This window comes from Rattus norvegicus, chromosome 14 (assembly GCF_021556685.1).
Source record: "Rattus norvegicus strain SHRSP/BbbUtx chromosome 14, alternate assembly SHRSP_T2T, whole genome shotgun sequence".
NCBI lineage: Eukaryota > Metazoa > Chordata > Mammalia > Rodentia > Muridae > Rattus > Rattus norvegicus.
In genome coordinates, this window is record NC_141547.1 from 20494017 (window position 1) to 20513942 (window position 19926).

General features: G+C 37.0%; 1 protein-coding gene across 2 annotated transcripts; it reads left to right on the top strand.

Annotated features, from left to right (window-relative positions):
- Window positions 1-815: 815 nt before the first annotated feature.
- On the top strand, window positions 816-19755 carry LOC148001269 (sulfotransferase 1E1-like). Of its 2 annotated transcripts, XM_087584532.1 has the most exons (10): window positions 841-904; window positions 988-1164; window positions 2001-2074; window positions 3471-3631; window positions 7981-8106; window positions 10562-10659; window positions 14124-14250; window positions 15977-16071; window positions 17766-17946; window positions 19361-19755. In XM_087584532.1, the coding sequence occupies exons 4-10, from the start codon at window positions 3484-3486 to the stop codon at window positions 19471-19473; spliced, it is 888 nt and encodes a 295-aa protein (XP_087440658.1). In that variant the 5' UTR covers window positions 841-904; window positions 988-1164; window positions 2001-2074; window positions 3471-3483; the 3' UTR covers window positions 19474-19755. The 2 variants fall into 2 exon arrangements, with proteins under 2 accessions (XP_087440657.1, XP_087440658.1); XM_087584531.1 differs by having other exon boundaries at window positions 816-1164.
- The last annotated feature ends 171 nt before the right edge of the window (window positions 19756-19926 follow it).

Below are 19926 nucleotides of genomic sequence, written 5' to 3' on the forward strand. Positions count from 1 at the left end.
TCCCACCAGTGGGAACCCAGTTATTTGTGAGGGTCGAGGGGGACCCATACCTGCGGGAGAACGGGCAAGAAAGAGGAGCGAGACCAAGCAGTGTCCTTATCAAGTTCTCTTTATTGAGAGGAATGTATACCATTTAAAGCTCTGAAGCAGGAATTGAAGCAGGAACTGAAACTTAGGGCCTGGAGAATACTGGGAAGTGCCCAAGGACATAAGGTGAATCTCTAAACCACAATATTCTCCTTAGACAAGGAGGCAACAGTCATCTTGGGACAAGTTCTTTGAAAAGGTAAAGCCCTTCTCAGGAATCTGCTCAGGGAAGGGTTCTAGCTTTGCTTAGTTCAGACATCCGGTCCTTGACAATTTTAAATGTAAGTAAAGAATTATATCTAATAATGTTTTTTTTTTTTTTTTTGGTTCTTTTTGAAGGCTTCCTAGGCAAGTGCTCTACCACTGAGCTAAATCCCCAACACCATAAAGTTTTTTTTAAAAAAAAAACTAAAAAAAATTAATAATGCAAGTTCAAGGCAACCTTTCCTACTGCTTTACTGATTTTATTGCAGGGAATCAAGTTTTTCAGAAATCACTCTATTTACTGTGTCGATGTTATTTACTTACAGGTAGATTTTTTTCCAGCCACCTTTTAAAAGTAAACCAGGCACTTTCTAGGTAGAATTACTTACCCAGTGCTTAGCCTACTGGATGCCATGTAGTGTCTAACCTCAGACTATGACCCTGCTGTTGAGTTAGGTGTGGTTTAATAATTAAGCTTAATTGTGACATAGTAGAAAAAATTTCTAGCTCAAAGTAAATATAAAATGTAAAGCCACTTGAGAGATACTTAAGCTTTCAAGATCCAGTGTCTCTCAGAAGAAGGCCACTTAATTTAACATTAGAAACAGATGAGGTAACAAAAATGAAAATGCATTTATTATGAGGTGCTGATAGACCTGGAGACCTTTCAATGACCTGCAGTCTTGTTCCCTGTAGTCAAAGCAGATGCTGACAAGGCTGGAGCACTATTTCATCCACAGGCCCTGGGTACATTTCCCACCCTGTTTAATGACAGCAATGGGAATGATTTCTATCTGACAACTTACTGCTATAAAACTTGCATACTTGTATTTGGAAGAGAGTGGAGCAAGTTTTCTCAAGAGTTATCCCAATGTGAGTACTGTGTATCAGATCTACTTTTGACATGCATTCTTTTATATTCATGGCTGTTTTGGAATTATAGGCAACCCTTTGTAGGGATTATAATCTAATTATAACTTTATCCCTTCCCTTTGCTCCCAACAAACACTACCATATATAACCACCCCTCTCAAATTCATAGCTTCTTAGTTCACTAACATATATATATACATATATATACATATATATATATACATATATGTGTGTGTGTGTGTGTATAAATGGATATATATTCTTTTTCATCTATATAGTGCTTCTTATATGTACATTATCAGGGATGATTGGCCCAGAACAACCACAGTTTTAAATAGATACAGTTAAGTGCTGGGAAGCCTTCTTTTGCTGTGCCCTTGGTCTATGTTCCTAACTACATTAGGTTTTTCCTATCACTCCTTTAAGCTATTGTTTGCAACATCATTCTTATCCTCATCATTATTTATCAGGGAATGAGAGGTTTTCTCAATACACGTTGGGTCCTGTTTTCTTCCTGGCCTCTTCTTATCTCCTTGTCCATTTCTTCTTACTCTGTTATGAATGGGCAATTTAATGAATGATATAATGAATGGGCTGTTTAAGGCTGACATATTACCTAAAGGGGAGAAACAGGAGTAGAGACCATCTATATCTCTGACTGAGTGTACTTGACCTTATGACTAAATACAGCTGCAGGTATCTGGTCTCATCCATTACATCATAGCCCATCCCTACAAGTTAGTCCCTGCCTCCTTCTCCAGCTGTGAGAATAAAAGCTCACAAGAAACTTTCCAATGTACAACCAGTTCTCTAGCTCTCTCTCTTTTTTTTTACAGCTTAACATTTGTGGTGCAATTTGAAGTGAACTGAACCGGGTGATTTCACTTCTCTCACAGGAGCATCTGGACAGGTTGTAATTTTCAAATGTTCATAATATTAGATTTTAAACATAGATTTTTAAATAAAAATTTATGTCAGTAAATTATTGAAAATAAAAGGAAAATAAAGTGTGTGTTGATAGTATGCCTAATTGATAATGTATATCATTTAAAAAACTTCCTAAATCTCTTGTCACAAAAATTATTTTTAGATATGCATTAATGCTTAAAAATCTTGAAGGTAGGATTTAAGTGATACAGAAAACTATTGAATGCAATTGCTATAAAATATATTTGAAAATACTGTTACTATCTTTTTATGTAAATAACTTAATATGTAACAATTTAGATTAACTGAGAAATCATTCATGTGTATTTCAGTTACCGAAAACACATTTTTTAATGGAAACACAGTGGAAGCTAGTCAACTAAAAATATAGCTTGATACTGAGAGTAGCAAATGTTTCACAGAATCTCCTTTGTGTCACAGTGATGTGGACTGGCAGAAACGTGTATAAGAAGACAACTTATGCTTTCAGCCATTTTGCTCTAATCCAGACTAAAACTGGAAACCTAAGGACCCAATAAAACTTTTTGGTATTTGTCTTAGAATGGAGGAAAGGCAACTGAATGTGAAGGGAGCTGGCCAAAGTTCAGATAAGGAGCTAGGAGAGGAATTGATTTAAAGAATGGAAAAACATCATTTCTGAATGCACTAACTGTATGGCTTGCATTTTAAGCAGTTTGTGCTGTTCTTTCTATACATCTGACACCTCATCACCTCCTTATGAAATAGTATTAGCAATATCTCACTGAAATATACATTTTAGGGAAACCACCCAAGTTTGAGGAAATATAGAAAAAATTGTGGGAGGAAAGAGGCTGTTTGATGTCAGCATTTTTACTCTGAGACAGTTTGACTGTGAAGTGACAGCTTGATGTCAGGCTACTGCTCAATCCGTGGGTTAACCCAGTTGACTGAAAGCCAATTCTTAGAATTGTGGCTCAATTCATACAATATAATTGACCTGTATAAACAATTTAATAAGGCAAATGGTGACTATTGTGGTTGTCAAAAGAATGGACACTTGTTTCTTGTATATTTTCACATACAATGTATCCTGACTATAGTTTTCCCTCTTCTGCTAATATTAAGGATGCTTTTACCCCCCCAAAAAAAAAAGAAAAAAAAGGATTATTTTAGGTTGGGGATTTAGCTCAGTGGTAGGGCGCTTGCCTAGCAAGCACAAGGCCCTGGGTTCGGTCCCCAGCTCCGAAAAAAAGAAAAAAAAAGAAAAAAAAAGGACGCTTTTACCCTGTGTAGCAGGTCAGCAGCAGCATTTCACCAGTCTTTATATACATAGTTATTGCTCTTGTGAAAATATTGAAAAGTGAATACAAAATTTAAAACATGTTTTCTTTTCCCAGTACACCACTTGTGATGGAGACTTCTATGCCTGAATACTATGAAGTTTTTGGTGATTTCCATGGAGTTTTAATGGATAAACGGTTCACCAAATATTGGGAAGACATTGAAACATTCTTGGCAAGGCCAGATGACCTTCTCATTGTTACTTATCCTAAATCTGGTAATTGTCTTTGCTTCTAGACAATTAGGAAGTATAAATCTATGCTAGACCATCAGCAATAGACTGTTTACCTGATTCATTCTCATTTCCCATTAAAAAGACAGTTGAAGCAATTTTAATGTCTAAACATTAGTAAACTGTATATTATCAACTCTGTTTCACAAACTCAAACTTCCGGAACATGATTAGCAACCTCATTAAGTCATGAATGACCTGAAAGTGTTGAACACACAATTATATTATTCAATACAAATAAGTCACTATTATGCATTACATAATCAGTGTTTAAAACTACTGTATTTTATATATTTATTGAGTACTTGCAGAAAGATATCAGGAAATTGAAATACAGCAATGAAATGAATTCCTGAAATTCATTTTAGGCAAAAGAAATAGAATTTTTTATCACTTAAATATATCAAATGTATTTATTTTTTTCCCTATGATACAAACTCATTTTCTTCTTTTAGAAACCTTTTCAAAGATAATCAATAACTCTTTTTCAGGAAATTACTTTCTCTTCCTCAGATATACTCACAAACATTGATTCCATTACACATATTCATATATTGCAATTCTTTATCGAGATTAAATCCATAACTATAAATGACTTCAGAATCTGAAAACTCTTCCCTTGGGTTTTTTTTTATTTTCATTTGTTTGTTTGTTTATGATTACACTGTAGCTGTCTTCAGACACACTAGAAGAGGGCATCGGATCCCATTACAGATGGTTGTGAGCCACCATGTTGTTGCTGGGATTTGAACTCAGGACCTCTGGAAGAGCAGTCAGTGCTCTTAACTGCTGAGTCATCTCTTCAGCCACCAAAACTATATTCTGTAGAAACTGGAGAAGTGTAATCTTATATTCTCTGTCGGTTTATTAACAGTTGACGCTCAAAATATTTCACTTATCTACTTCCAAAAGTGTGATCATATGATTCTAACTCTTAGGAGAAAAGACAATCATGACTTTGAGACTTAACACCCCGCCCCCCACACCACACCCCTCCTGCCCCCTACACACACACACACACACACACACACACACACACACACACACACACACACACATTAGAGAGAACTACTATGTCTTTGGCAACTCTTCCCTAAAACCATTCCACTGTTTCTCTTCTTGGCTCAATTCCATGGCGATATGAGACTGTCATCTGAAGAGAGCACAGATTGATAATGTAACTATTATCATTTCAACCCCTGTTCATGTTTATCCACAGCTGTCCATATAGATGCTTAGCCTACTTGTTCTGATAGCTAGGTTTAATGGTTGCCATCTTACTTGTTACCTCATCATCTTTGCACCAGTACATTTATTCTCCAGTAGAATATTTATTTAGAAACACATCTTCGTGATCTTTCTGAATAATTTTAATACTCCCTAATAAGAATATCAAGAGTTTTTAGCCTACCATCAACTTACTTCTTTTACTTCACCCAATTTATCTCTTCGAGCAAGTTCTCTGTTTTAACCTGTGTAACCCATGCCTAAAGCCAAGTGACAGCAAATGCTGGCAAGGATGTGGAGAAAGAGGAACACTCCTCCATTGTTGGTGGGATTGCAGACTGGTACAACCATTCTGGATATCAGTCTGGAGGTTCCTCAGAAAATTGGACATTGAACTACCTGAGAATCCAGCTATACTTCTCTTGGGCATATACCCAAAAGATGCCCCAACATATAACGAAGACACATGCTCCACTACGTTCATGGCAGCCTTATTTATAATAGCCAGAAGCTGGAAAGAACCCAGATGCCCTTCAACAGAAGAATGGATACAGATAATGTGGTACATCTACACAATGGAATATTACTCAGCTATCAAAAACAATGACTTTATGAAATTCATAGGCAAATGGTTGGAACTGGAAAATATCATCCTGAGTGAGGTAACCCAATCACAGAAAAACACACATGGTATGCACTCATTGATAAGTGGCTATTAGCCCAAATGCTTGAATTACCCTAGATGCACAGAACACATGAAACTCAAGATGGTAATCAAAATGCTAATGCTTCACTCCTTCTTTACAAGGGGAACAAGAACACCCTTGGCAGGGAATAGGGAGGCAAAGATTAAAACAGAGGCAGAAGGAACACCCCTTCAGAGCCTGCCCCACATGTGGCCCATACTTATACAGCCACCAAACTAGATAAGATGGATGAAGCAAAGAAGTGCAGGTCGGCAGGAATCGGATGTAGATCTCTCCCGAGAGACACAGCCAGAATACAGCAAATACATAGGCAAATGCCAGCAGCAAACCACCGAACTGAGAACGGGACCCCCGTTTAAGGAATCAGAGAAAGGACTGGAAGAGCTTGAAGGGGCTTGAGACCCCATATGAACAATGCCAAGCAACCAGAGCTTCCAGAAACTAAGCCACTACCCAAAGACTGTAAATGGACTGACCCTGGGCTCCAACCTCATAGGTAGCAATGAATAGCCTAGTAAGATCACCAGTGGAAGTGGAAGCCCTTGGTCCTGCTAAGTCTGAACCCCCAGTGAACGTGATTGTTGGGGGGAGGGCGGTAATGGGGGGAGGATGGGGATGGGAACACTCATATAGATGGGGAGGGGGAGGGGTTAGGGGGATGTTGGCCCAGAAACCTGGAAAGGGAATAAAAATGGAAATGTAAATAAGAAATACTCAAGTTAATAAAGAAAAAAAAAAGAATGTCAAGAGTTTTTAGCCTACCATCAACTTACCTCTTTAACTTCACCCAATTTATCTCTTCAAGCAAGTTCTCTGTTTTAACCTGTGTAGCCCATGCCTAATATTTTTTTCTCACCGTTACACGATTGTTAGATGTCCCCTGCTACAAATAATATAATATGTTGCTGTCTCTTAGGGCTCTTCCCTATCCCATACGAGTGATTACATCACGCTGGCAATTTATTACAGCTAGGCTCAAACTGTCGTCTCCTCATAAGAGAACTTGATTGTTCGTAAGATTCATTATTTTTATTTTGCACATATGCATTGTTTTTCTGCCTGTGCATGCTTAGTGTCCACAGAGAAAACACAGAAGAGGATGCCACTTTCTGTATAACTAAAGTAATAGATTCTTTGAGCTGCTATTTTGGCGATGGGACCCCAAAATCAGGTCCTCTGGTTGGGCAACAAGCCATCTTAGGTGGCAGGCTGCATGTTCTCCTCACCACCAGGCCTGGAGCACAGCAGGCCGCAGCTCAGGAGTCTGTGTTTTCCCAGGTGGGAAAGTCTGGGAAGAAGTTCCCAGTCTGGTGTGTACCCAGCCAAGGCTGGTTTACTGCAAGGATTTGAGGGGAAAAAAAAGGGTTCCCCTCAGGAATTTGGTGGAACTGGGAGAGAAAAAGCCTTCTGGAGATTAAGGCTCTTTAGGTCAAAGGTTGCCACAGTGATCATTGATGAAGAGACAGTCATTGCTTGTTCAAACTGTTTTATTTGAAGATAGGTGTGAATATACATACAACTTATTCAGGGTGACCCAGAGATTAAATATCTTTTGAGGAAGGAATGCCTAGGAAGGGAAGCTCATTGGCTAAAGTCTAAATACTGATCTAGATACCTAACTAGCATAGCTAACTCCAGGTTTTTATGTGACTTTCCTCAGGCAAAGGCAAGTGTTGGGGCTTAGAATCCCTGGACAAGGTCAGAGAAGGAGAAAACCTGTTAACAAGGGAGTCTCTCCCATTTTGCGCCAAGCCCAGAGGCTAACCAGCCATGGCTGACTACACCTTAATTAGCAGTGTGGTGTAGCAAAGCCACACTTAGGTGCTGAGTCATTGTTCCAGCTTCCTGGGGAACTCTTTAACATCATTGGTGCAGAGGCAGCAGAGGCAGCAACAGCCCAGAGTATATAAGCTTTCTTTGTACACCTTCAAGCTTTGTATTCTTGTCCGTGTAACAACATCTTGAGAAAGAAAACTATATTTTGTCCTTACTGATCTTCTTTTTAATTTTTCTGATTATCATTAAAGTTCCGATACTCAATTCATACTTTTCTATATCCTGTGATCTAGGCATTGGTTTAGGCACAAAAACAACCAGTAAAGTCTATAGCTGGGAAATATGTTCGTATGTGTCACCCATGTGTCCCATTTCATTCAAATTTCCTCACTTCTTATTCATAAGAGTGTTATTCTTATAATGTCACAATTTATCATGGGAGGCCCAGACACGTGGGCCAGTTGTTATTCATGACACAATGCATTCATATATGTTGAAGTTATTTTGGGTGTATTTAAATATTCAATAAAATATTATTTGAGTTTGGATGATATTAAACACGATAAAAATATACTGTTGTCAGCAATATGAGTTCATTGGAGATCAATATATTAATTTTTACAGGCAGCACATGGATTAGTGAAATTGTGGATATGATCTATAAAGAAGGTGATGTGGAAAAATGCAAGGAGGATGCACTTTTTAACAGAATACCTGACCTGGAGTGCAGAAATGAAGATCTAATAAACGGTAATTTTCAAATTAATTTTAAAAGATATACACATATGTTTTCTGATAGATAGATGATATAGATAAGGTTATGTTGTAATAAGAGCAAAGAGATTTTATGTAACACAAACATTTAATATTCAGTCACCTCTATATGAGAGTCTAAAACTAAATCCAGAGTAGTCTCAAAGCATGACATATACCTGGAACAGTGAATGGTCCTAACCAATTTTTCAGGAAGAGTCTTATAATATGTCAGCATTTATTTCTCAGTTTGTAGGAGTTGAAAATATTATAAGTACTAGAAAATTATTCATTGAATATTAAGGATAGTTAAAACTGTATTCATGAGTTTGCTTACCAACATGTAAAAAATTACGTTCATTGATGAAAAATTATTTGACCTCATCCCGAATGAGGTAACCCAATCACAGAAAAAGACACACATGGTTTGCACTTACTGATAAGTGGACAGGAGCCCAAAATCTTGAATTACCCAAGATGCAGTCCACAGACCACATGAAGCTCAAGAAGAAGGGCAACCAATGTGCGGATGCATCACTCCTCCTTAAAAGAGGGAACAAAAATATTCATAGGAGGGGCTATGGAGACAAAGTTTGGAACTGAGAATTGGAGGAATTAGAGAAAGAATTGAAGGTTCTAAAAGTGTTTGCAAACCCATAAGAACAATAATACCAACCAACCAGAGCTCCCAGGAACTAAACCACTGCCCAAGGAGTACACATGGACAGACTCATGACTTCAGCTGCATATGTAGCAGAAGATGGCTTTGGACACCAATGGGAGGAGAAACCCTTGATCCTGTCAAGGGTGGACCCCCCCAGTGTAGGGGAATGTCATGGTTGGGAGGCAGGAAGAGGGGTGGTTGGGGAGGAGGAACACCCTTATAGAAGGGGGGGGGGATGGGATCTGGAGCTCATGGACAGGAAACCGGGAAAAGGAATATCATTTGAAATGTAAATAAAAAATATCCAACTCACAGCTGAGGAATGCCAAATGGCTGAGAAACACCTAAAGAAATGTTCAACATCTTTAGTCATAAGGGAAATGCAAATCAAAACAACCCTGAGATTTCACCTCACACTAGTGAGAATGGCTAAGATCAAAAACTCAGGTGACAACAAATGCTGGCGAGGATGTGGAGAAAGAGGAACACTCCTCCATTTTTGGTGGGATTGCAGACTGGTACAACCATTCTGGAAATCAGTCTGGAGGTTCCTCAGAAAATTGGACATTGAACTACCTGAGAATCCAGCTATACTTCTCTTGGGCATATACCCAAAAGATGCCCCAACATATAAAAAAGTCACGTGCTCCACTATGTTCATAGCAGCCTTATTTATAATAGCCAGAAGCTGGAAAGAACCCAGATGCCCTTCAACAGAGGAATGGATACAGAAAATGTGGTACATCTACACAATGAATTATTACTCAGCTATCAAAAACAATGCCTTAATGAAATTCATAGGCAAATGGTTGGAACTGGAAAATATCATCCTGAGTGAGCTAACCCAATCACAGAAAGACATACATGGTATGCACTCATTGATAAGTGGCTATTAGCCCAAATGCTTGAATTACCCTAGATTCCTAGAACAAACGAAACTCAAGACGGATGATCAAAATGTGGATGCTTCACTCCTTCTTTAAATGAGGAAAAAGAATACCCTTGGCAGGGAAGGGGGAGGCAAAGATTAAAACAGAGACTGAAGGAACACCCATTCAGAGCCTGCCCCACATGTGGCCCATACATATACAGCCACCCAATTATACAAGATGGGTAAAGCAAAGAAGTGCAGGTCGACAGAAATCGGATGTAGATCTCTCCTGAGAGACACCGCCAGAATACAGCAAATACATAGGCGAATGCCAGCAGCAAACCACTGAACTGAGAATAGGACCCCCGTTGAAGGAATCAGAGAAAGAACTGGAAGAGCTTGAAGGGGCTCGAGACACCAAATGAACAAGTGCCAAGCAACCAGAGCTTCCAGGGACTAAGCTACTACCAAAAGACTATACATGGACTGACCCTGGACTCTGACCTCATAGGTAGCAGTGAATATCCTAGTAATATCACCAGTGGAAGGGGAAGCCCTTGGTCCTGCTAAGACTGAACCCCCAGTGAACATGATTGTTGGGGGGAGGGCGGTAATGGGGGGAGGGGGGAGGAGTTAGGGGGATGTTGGCCCGTAAACCGGGAAAGGGAATAACACTCGAAATGTAAATAAGAAATACTTAAGTTAATAAAAAAAGTAATTAAAAAATGCCAAAATTACCAAAAAAAAAAAAGAAAATATTTGACCTTACTTTGTGATTTAGTAATTAATAATTTTCTTTCCAGTAAGATTTTATTACTATTTTGAGGTTAATCTAGAATCTTAAATAATCTCTTTTAAAATACCCATTCAAATTCATTTGAACATTTTTCAAATTGTCTGTTTATTTTTAAAACCAGGAATAAAACAACTAAAAGAAAAGGAATCGCCTAGAATAGTGAAAACTCACCTGCCAGCTAAGCTCCTTCCAGCATCATTTTGGGAAAAGAATTGCAAGGTAACTAGAATTAGGTTTGCTTAGACTTGCATGAAATCTTGGCACTTTGTAGGTCACAAAGCACCTAAAAGACATCTCACACATACTTTATCACTCCTTTCTTTTAATGTATAGACGTTTCCACAAAGGTGAATTATTTTTAGTATGACCCAAGTCTAGATTATATTCACAAATTTTATTTTCTTAAGATGATCTGAATACTAGTTAAACTTTAAGCTTTTGTTTGTTTGTGCATAAAAGAAGGTTAATACTTGTCACCTAATGAACTAAGTACAATTTTCTTTGAAACATCAAGGCTAGTGCTTAACACATTGTAAGCACTGGGTGAATCACAGTGGATTGAATGTCGTTATTTTACAAAATATTATGTGTGACATTGAGAGATTCAAATGAATCACAATAGGATACCCAGACAAGTGTCCTCTAATAAGATTTACCCAGTGAATGAAAGTGACTGTTACCATCCATTCCACTGGCTAATATATACCACACATTTGAAAAACCATACAAAAGGAGATTGTATTTTGGTTTGTGCTTCTGAATCAGGGTCAAGATGTAGTACTCACTGACCGCCTTCTTGTTGACAAAGTTTCAAGGTAACCTATGAGTCAGTGGGCATATATATTTATATCTTTAAGTCTCTTGAATGTTTCTTTAATGGCACCAGCACTCAAAATTAACTACTGTGATGGCATTTTCTAACACTTGACACCTCCAAAAGGCCCAGACTCTAAATTCAAAAGTCAGATTTTATCATTCTACAGGCACAGAAACTTCGTAGTGACCATTGAAATTGAATGTAAATTTTGGAGGGTACAAACTATATTCAAAGTTACATTCTCTTACATATAACCACAACTTATAGTAGAGTAATAGCTAAGCAGACTCTACTGGTAGTACTTGGGTCATGGAAGAGAAGATTTTAATTCAAGTCTCATGGTTTAAAAAGATGAGGAGTCTATTTACATCCAGAGACAGCTCCTGGAGACATCTAAAAGCACTTTAACTTGCCTGGAAAGTTAAGTGTGCTAGGTAGAAGACTGAAAAAAGACTGATCACAGGAAAGTTGAGTGCCTAGTTAGGAAACTTTGATTTTGCTTGTGTTATACTAAGATTGGGCTGCATTGGAAAGAAAGCAAAGGTTGGACACAAGTGAGTGTCCTACATCCCACTACTTGACACTTTCAAAGTATCTAAGCCTCTAAACCGCAAAGGTTCAAATGCTTTTTTATTTTCAACTGAAGGATCATTAAATATGCGTCTTCCGGTATAATTTCCTGCAGAGAAGCTCTCTCATGATTATGTAGATTTTTAGATGTCCCATCATCATTATTGGTAAGAGTTCTGATAGAACCATTTCTTTCCTTGTGAGAAGTGCTGTAGGATGTTACTGCTCCACTGTAATTCATAGACAGTTTTCATTCATAATTTTTTATGCTCAGAGGTCATCAAAAAAACCAACATAAGTGAATGGATTTGCCTTTGGATTATTTCCAGATTGATTTATTGATCTTTCAGAGGAGAGGTAGTAAAGAATACTTTGTAAAAGTATTTTTGGAGTAGTGGATTAGAAAGAATAAGTGTCAAAGTTAAGAAAGTGATGTTTTTTTAAAGAGCAAGATAATGGATAAGAAATTATTCGAGGACAATGAGTTTGCATTTATGGTGTGGTTCGCAGGGAGTCCTATGGAGTAATGAGGAACAAGGAGGAGTAGATCTTTAATGGAGAAAAACACTGTGACACAGTATATGTTTCCATAGTGAAACTTTTAGTGAGATGGCAAAATGCAAGACTTGGTGAGAGAAGTTGTAGGCTGAATTAAAAAAAGAACTAATCATGAATGAGTGCAATAATTTAGTAAATTAGATGAATAGCAAATGTAGATAATAAAAATGTATAGAAGATGAAAAGAGTTAGCAATGGAAGGGTTAGCAATGGAGGCTGGTGCTTAAATTGCTAGTTGAAACAAGTGAATGACTAAACTCTCAGAAGAAGCATGGGCTATGGAGTAGCCTACTCTCAAGGGTAGAAAGTGGTAACTATATTTAATCGTCAATGTAATAGGAATTCTAGTGACAGTTTCATTAAAAGTAGGAACACCAAAAGAGGTAGATGATCTTTGAAGGCATAGAAAAGTATGTTCAGTGAAACATATTGATATTTAATAATATCTACCAACGTGAGCTCATAGAAATTAGAAGTTAAAAATAAGAGCTCACACTGTCTCCATGAGAGGGAAGAGAACAAGTCTCAATCTGAAATAAAGACAACATTTTAGATTCAAGGAATGCTCCTGAAACACAATAATCGTGTGGGCCAAGGATGAAAAGTGAGAAGTAAATTTATGGTAACAATGGTGTGTCTGTTTCCATTCAGTTAGCAATAAGAAGTTTTAAAAGTGCACTGTGTTTAATAACAACTTTGGTGCAAAGTAACACCTTTTGAAAGTTTTTTTTTTTTTAAAGTCCTTAAGCATGAGAATGACTTTTCAAAGAATAAGCAGAAATTTTTCAAAAACCTGTTTGTAAGTGGATAAACACACTGGTGAGTTTAACCTTAGCCTCTTAGTTGCAGAGTGAGAAGGGCAGAGCTCCTTGGTGTCACCAATTAAGGGCTTGAAAGCTGAGGAAAGAATACAAACGGACTGGCAGACTTCTGGAAATGTCACCGTGACCTTGACTATCAGACCTGCAGGAGGCCACCTGCTTTTTCTCACTTCTTGAGTGCAGAGAAAAATCTGGGTAGAAAAAGAATGGGCTTTTGCAGGATAGAACTCTACAGTGCTAACTCTAGACATAGCAGCTTCGTGATTTGCTGATCCACTGATGCTTATCTATGGCATAGAAGCACGGGTACCTTCCTTGGGGGAAGGAGTAGTCATTTTATTATTAAACAACCTAAGGGGGTCCCTAGGAGGACCTTGATAAAAAATAGAAAACTTTGAGATACGGATTTTAAGACAACTATGCAAATATGATGTTTTTCTAGCTGCAAGCTAGGATACTACAGGGCATTTTTGCCTCAGTGTCCAATTTGTAATATAGTCCAAAGAAAAGAAAACTGTATTCTGGACTGAGTGATCTGTCAACTTTGTGTTTGCATTCATTTACCCTAGGTTCTGCTATATACTTGAATCAACTTCAATTTCACTATTCTATTCATAAAATTGGGGAGAGTCTGGTTAACTCAATTTTTTTTGTCAGTAAAAATGTCATGATGCTGTCATCTCAGGCTATTGAATAGGTTTCTTAGAAGGATCAGAGTAAAGGCCAGCAGGACCCTGAGCAAGCACTGTTACAACTTAAGATATTAAAGTACTTTTTTCCGTATAATGTTTATAATTTTATATTTTTCCACAGTGCATTTACATTATTTTAGTTGTTGGAAACATGAATATTTCAAACCTGATGACAGCATGGTAGATCATGCAGTCAATAATTTAACAACTTATTTCATCTTCTAGATAATCTATCTTTGCCGAAATGCCAAAGATGTCGTCGTTTCTTATTACTACTTTTTCCTGATCATGAAAAGTTATCCAAATCCTAAATCTTTTTCTGAATTTGTGGAGAAATTTATGGAAGGGCAAGGTGAGAACACCTTAAATTCTTTGAATCTTTTCTTTCCTTAAAGAAGAACAATACAAATCCTATTTTATGCAAAAAAAATAAATGAGTCAATAGAAATAGAGATAATATAAAATAAGTACAATATATATAAACAGAAATATATAATAAAATATAATATAAACATACAGACAGAGAGATAAAATAAATCTATAAATATGCACAACAGATTAATATATGTAAACAGAAATATATAATTAAAAGATGAAATAAATATATGTAAACAAATGTAAACAGATGTAGAATATAAGGTTTCTAAGAAATATAATATTATATAAACCTAAAACACTGACACTTAGATTGATAGTAGGGCTTCTGTATGTGAGGATGATGGAAAATTAAGACTCTAGGCATTACATTATAATGCCAAGAAGTGAAAGCATTGACTTACATGTGACATCAGGGGTGGCAATTTCTGCTCCATAAGTCTGAGACATAGTATCTCCCTTCTCGAACATACATTTTCATATGTTAAAAAATGTTTTAGAACATGCTGTTGCAACAGGATTGAACCAAAATTTAAATGAGGTATAAAAACATTGTTCATTCCTTTCCAAGTAAAACACCAAGGCAATAAGTGAAGTCACATGTAGGAATTTACAATCATTCTGAATACCTGCAGAACTCCTGCCTGTTCTTCTAGGCATGTAGACTGAGCATTTTAATTTTGATTTCACGGAACAGTAAAGAGTTCCTTGAGCAGTTACTATAAAAACTACCATTTTATTAAAATTATGACAAAAACACCCGAGTCTTTATGTTTTAATTGAAATGGGCAAAGAATATTTTGAGTTTAATTCAATAAGTCATGTGAATTGTATAAATAAGGATGTTGAAGAAAAATATTTATAACCATAGAAGATAATATTACTCATTATCCCTTGTGGCTTACATCATGAAGAAAGTATATGCCTCAAGATTGTCAAATTATCTTCAAATTACAAGAAAAATAACTTAAAAGGCCAATTGAACCTTTTCGAAATTATCTTTGCTTTTAGTGTCAAATCACAGAGAAAGGTCAATGTCAAGTCTACTGGTGACACAGAACATGTTTGTACTGTTCTGTTGGCCTTGGATTTGATAAAGCTGTTGTGTAAGGCTAAAAGAAGAAACAGTAACAGCATTTGTTACATCACCTTTTGTCCAAAATAAATTGTCCATATGAGAACACCTTTCACATTCTAAATTGCTAGTGCTTAAGTAAATGCTCCATCAATTACTAATTTCTCCCTCTCTCTCTCTCTCCCTCTCCCTCCCCCCTCCCTCTCCTTTCCCCCCACTTTCCCTCTGTCTCCTTGTCTCTGTCTCACACAAACAAAAACACAGATACACATACAAACAGACTCACACAAACACAAATGCACAGACACACAGCTACACACACACACACACACACACACACTCATGTGTGTGCATGCTCTCATTATTCTAAACTGAGTTTGTTTCTTATCTTTTCTTAGTATTCTATCTACTACAGGTCATGATGATAAAACTAAAAATAATGTTTCTGAGGAGGAAATTATGCAACAATTTTTACGTAATTGCTACACAGAACTCTTTTAAATAAGTGCAATTGACCTATAAATTCTAATTCTATGATCATTTTAGACTTTTATTAACAATTTGGATACTTATGTTAAGCTTGTAAAATGATAACATGATATGTTTACACTTATGTCTTCAATTTTAGTTCCGTATGGTTCCTGGTATGATCATGTAAAATCTTGGTGGGAGAAGAGTAAGAATTCACGTGTTTTGTTTATGTTCTATGAGGACATGAAAGAGGTAAGAAAAACGGAATGCATAATGAACATTCTAGCAATTCTTAAGACGATCTTAGCATCTAACAACTCACTGTATACAAAATTATCACTGGAAACCAGTTGCTGACCAGAAAAAGGAAAGATACAATAACCCAGTTTGATTAAGTCAGACTTGAGTTTAGTAAATAAAAGTGTTTGAGGAACAAACCCATGTTAAATCCTAGTGTTAAAACTTCTCTAAAGATAAAATTGCAAGAAAAACCTTGAATTCATGAAAAATAAGAAACAAAATAATAACATCACATATGCTCACCACACTTGATCTTTCCCTGCATACTGCCTTCTGGAAACTAGAGACACAGAAATGAAAAAATTAGAAAGAACCATTTTACTAGGATCAAATTTAACAATTTTATATGTTTAATACGTGAAATTCATTCTGCACATATCATGTTTGCACAACACTAGGCAGGGTAGTCTATTCCTCTAATTTTTAGCACTTATGAGACAGGTAATTGGGAGTGTAAGCTATATTTGAGCAGAACAGCAAGTCACGCCTCAAAATGAATGAAAAATAAATAAGAACAGGCCAAGGAGATATGTTCATGGATAAAGTCCAGCTATGCAAATTTGAGGATGCAGTTCGGATCCCCAGCATTTAAGTTAAACCAGGAAGGGATCGGAACCTGCCTCTAATCCTGTGCTCTGGAGGCAGGGAATGCCAGGGGCAATCTCGCATGATAACCTAGTACAATTGTTAGCTCTGGGTTGAGTGAGACACCTGCCTCAGTAGTGGAGAGTGATAGTTCAAGTTACACTGGTACACATTTCTGACTTTCACACACTTGAATACAAGGGCATACACACTTACCTGCATGTATGTTCATATACATGCAAGCTTGAACACACAAATACATACACACACACATGCACACAAACACACACACACACACACACACACACACACACACACACACACACACACACACCCAAATATCTGGAAAAATAAAGACACAAAACAATTAGAAAGAACCATTTTACTAGGTATAAAATTTTACAACTCATCTCATTTGAGCCTAAGAGCTTCTGAAGTGTCCCCTGCATCTATTGTTGGATAAAGAAGGATTGATTGAGAATGGTTTGTTTCCTACATGTTATACTTAATTCTAACATGATCAAAGACAGAATAATGTTCTCTACTTTTAGCCTCCTCCCCTTCTCTATGGGTGTTCCCCTCCCCATCCTCCCCCCATTACTGCCCTCCCCCCAACAATCATGTTCACTGGGGGATTCAGTATTGGCAGGACCAAGGGCTTCCCCTTCCACTGGTGCTCTTACTAGGCTATTCATTTCTACCTATGAGGTTGGAGCCCAGGGACAGACCATGTATAGTCTTTGGGTAGTGGCTTAGTCCCTGGAAGCTCTGGTTGCTTGGCATTGTTGTTCATATGGGGTCTCAAGCCCCTTCAAGCTCCTTCAGGCCTTTCTAAGATTCCTTCAACGGGGGTCCCATTCTCAGTTCAATGGTTTGCTGCTGGTATTTGCCTATGTATTTGTTGTATTCTGGCTGTGTCTCTCGGGAGAGATCTACATCCGGCTCCTGTCTGCCTGCACTTCTTAGCTTCATCCATCTTGTCTAGTTTGGTGGCTGTATATGTATGGGCCACACGTGGGTCAGGCTCACTTTGGTTTTTAAATCTCTTTGTTTCTCCACAGGATATCCGAAGAGAAGTTGTGAAGCTGATAGAGTTCCTGGAGAGAGACCCATCAGCAGAGCTAGTAGACAGAATCATTCAACATACGTCATTCCAGGAGATGAAGAACAATCCATGCACCAATTATTCAATGCTGCCAGAGACCATGATAGATCTAAAAGTATCGCCTTTCATGAGAAAGGGTGAGAAGACAGAGTCATGTTACTTTCCATTAAAAGGTCTAAGCTGCCATGACTTAGGCAAAATCTTCTCAAGGTTATTCACCCTGCATAAACAGCATGTGTTTTCTTTACAACTGTTTTTCCTTGAATACTCTTATTGAATTATCACTTGTGCAGAGGCATTAAACACTATTTATTAATGTACTCAAGACCATATATACTAATAATAACCTTCTGTTTCTTGTTTATTCAGTTTGAGAAGCATATCATGTAAAGCATAATGTCTGACACTTTAGTCTAAGCTTCAGCAATGATCCCATAGTGCACTAATTGTTACCCAGTCTTTGTGTTCTGGGTGTGTACCATATGACTCACACATACTATCTCCATATTATGATTTCTGTCTTAGTCAGGGTTCTACTCCTGCACAAACATCATGACAAGGAAGCAAGTTGGGAGGAGAAGGGTTTATTCAGCTTACACATTCACATTGCTGTTCATCACCAAAGGTAGTCAGGACTGGAACTCATACATGGCAGGAAGCAGGAGCTGATAGGTCATGGAGAGATGTTACTGGTTTGCTTCCTCTGGCTTGCTCAGCTTGCTTTCTTCAGCTTAAGGACCCACAATGGGCTGGGTTCTCACCACTTGATCACTAGTTGAGGATATGCCTTACAGCTGGCATTGGAGCATTTCCTCAAGTAAGGCTCTTTTCTCTGTGGTAACTTCAGCTTGTGTCAAGTTGACACACAAAACCAACCAATATAATTTCTGACTAGGAAGATGGATTTACTATCTCATTCTGTGGTGAAGAAAAAAAATCTAAAAAGTCAGTCATATTTTCTCTATACAAATGACAGAAATTTTGAATACTAAGTGACTAAAGTAAGAATTCAAACATAATTATAATCACTAATAATATCAAGACATAATGAAAGCAAATTTTATTTACATAGAAGCAATTCTTGATCAGCAATAGTAAATTTGTATATCTGACATTTGGGGAATATATATATATATATATATATATATATATATATATATATATATATATTCCAAGTAACAATGCTTGGTAAGTAATTGGATTTAAAGGCATAATTCTGGATTTGAAAATTTATCAGTAAAAATATGATATTAAGTAATTTGACAGTCATTGCCCCATGAGTCTCATCAGAGAAGGCCTGATTTATGAGAGAAAATAAAAGAAGAAAGGTCACTTGAAGTAGTGTAGGAAGAAAAGGATGAGTCAATAGAAGTTTCTTCAAGAAAAAAATTATCTTTGTAAAAATCAAACATGATACTTAAATATTTTATTCAGGTATTAAATATTAGGAGAATTTTTCACATTATTAATGAAAGAGATGCAGGATAGAGGGATCTTACAATTTCTGGCTTTAGGAGTTAACACTTCTGATTACTGCCTGTTTCGTTGCAGGAATTGTAGGAGACTGGAGGAACCACTTCCCTGAAGCCCTGAGGGAGAGATTTGAGGAGCACTACCAGCGGCATATGAAGGACTGCCCTGTGAAGTTTAGAGCAGAGCTCTGAGACACTTCCTTGTGTCTGAAATTGGAGTAGTCTCCAATTTATCCTTCAGTTTTTCTTGTTTTGAATTCAGTAGAAGTAGAAGTCTTTTGAAGACTGAGGGTTTAAATTCATTCTGTTTTTTTTAATCTAACTTTTATATCAATCTAGTTTCTGAATGTTTTGTTGGCAAAATAACATTTTCATATATATATATATATATATATATATATATATATATATAACACAAGCATTGTCCTCTAATAGTGTTCAAAGATTTCCAATAAAAATAATTTGATGTCTGCATACTTCATTGTTCATTTTCATTCATTACTACATATGTATATATATTATATATAAAATATATATTGTTATACACAAATCAACAAACAAGTGCTTTGGAACTGGCAAGTAGGTAACCTTGTGATTGTATTTGAAGCCAAATATATGCAAAATTATATGAAGAAATTAAAACAG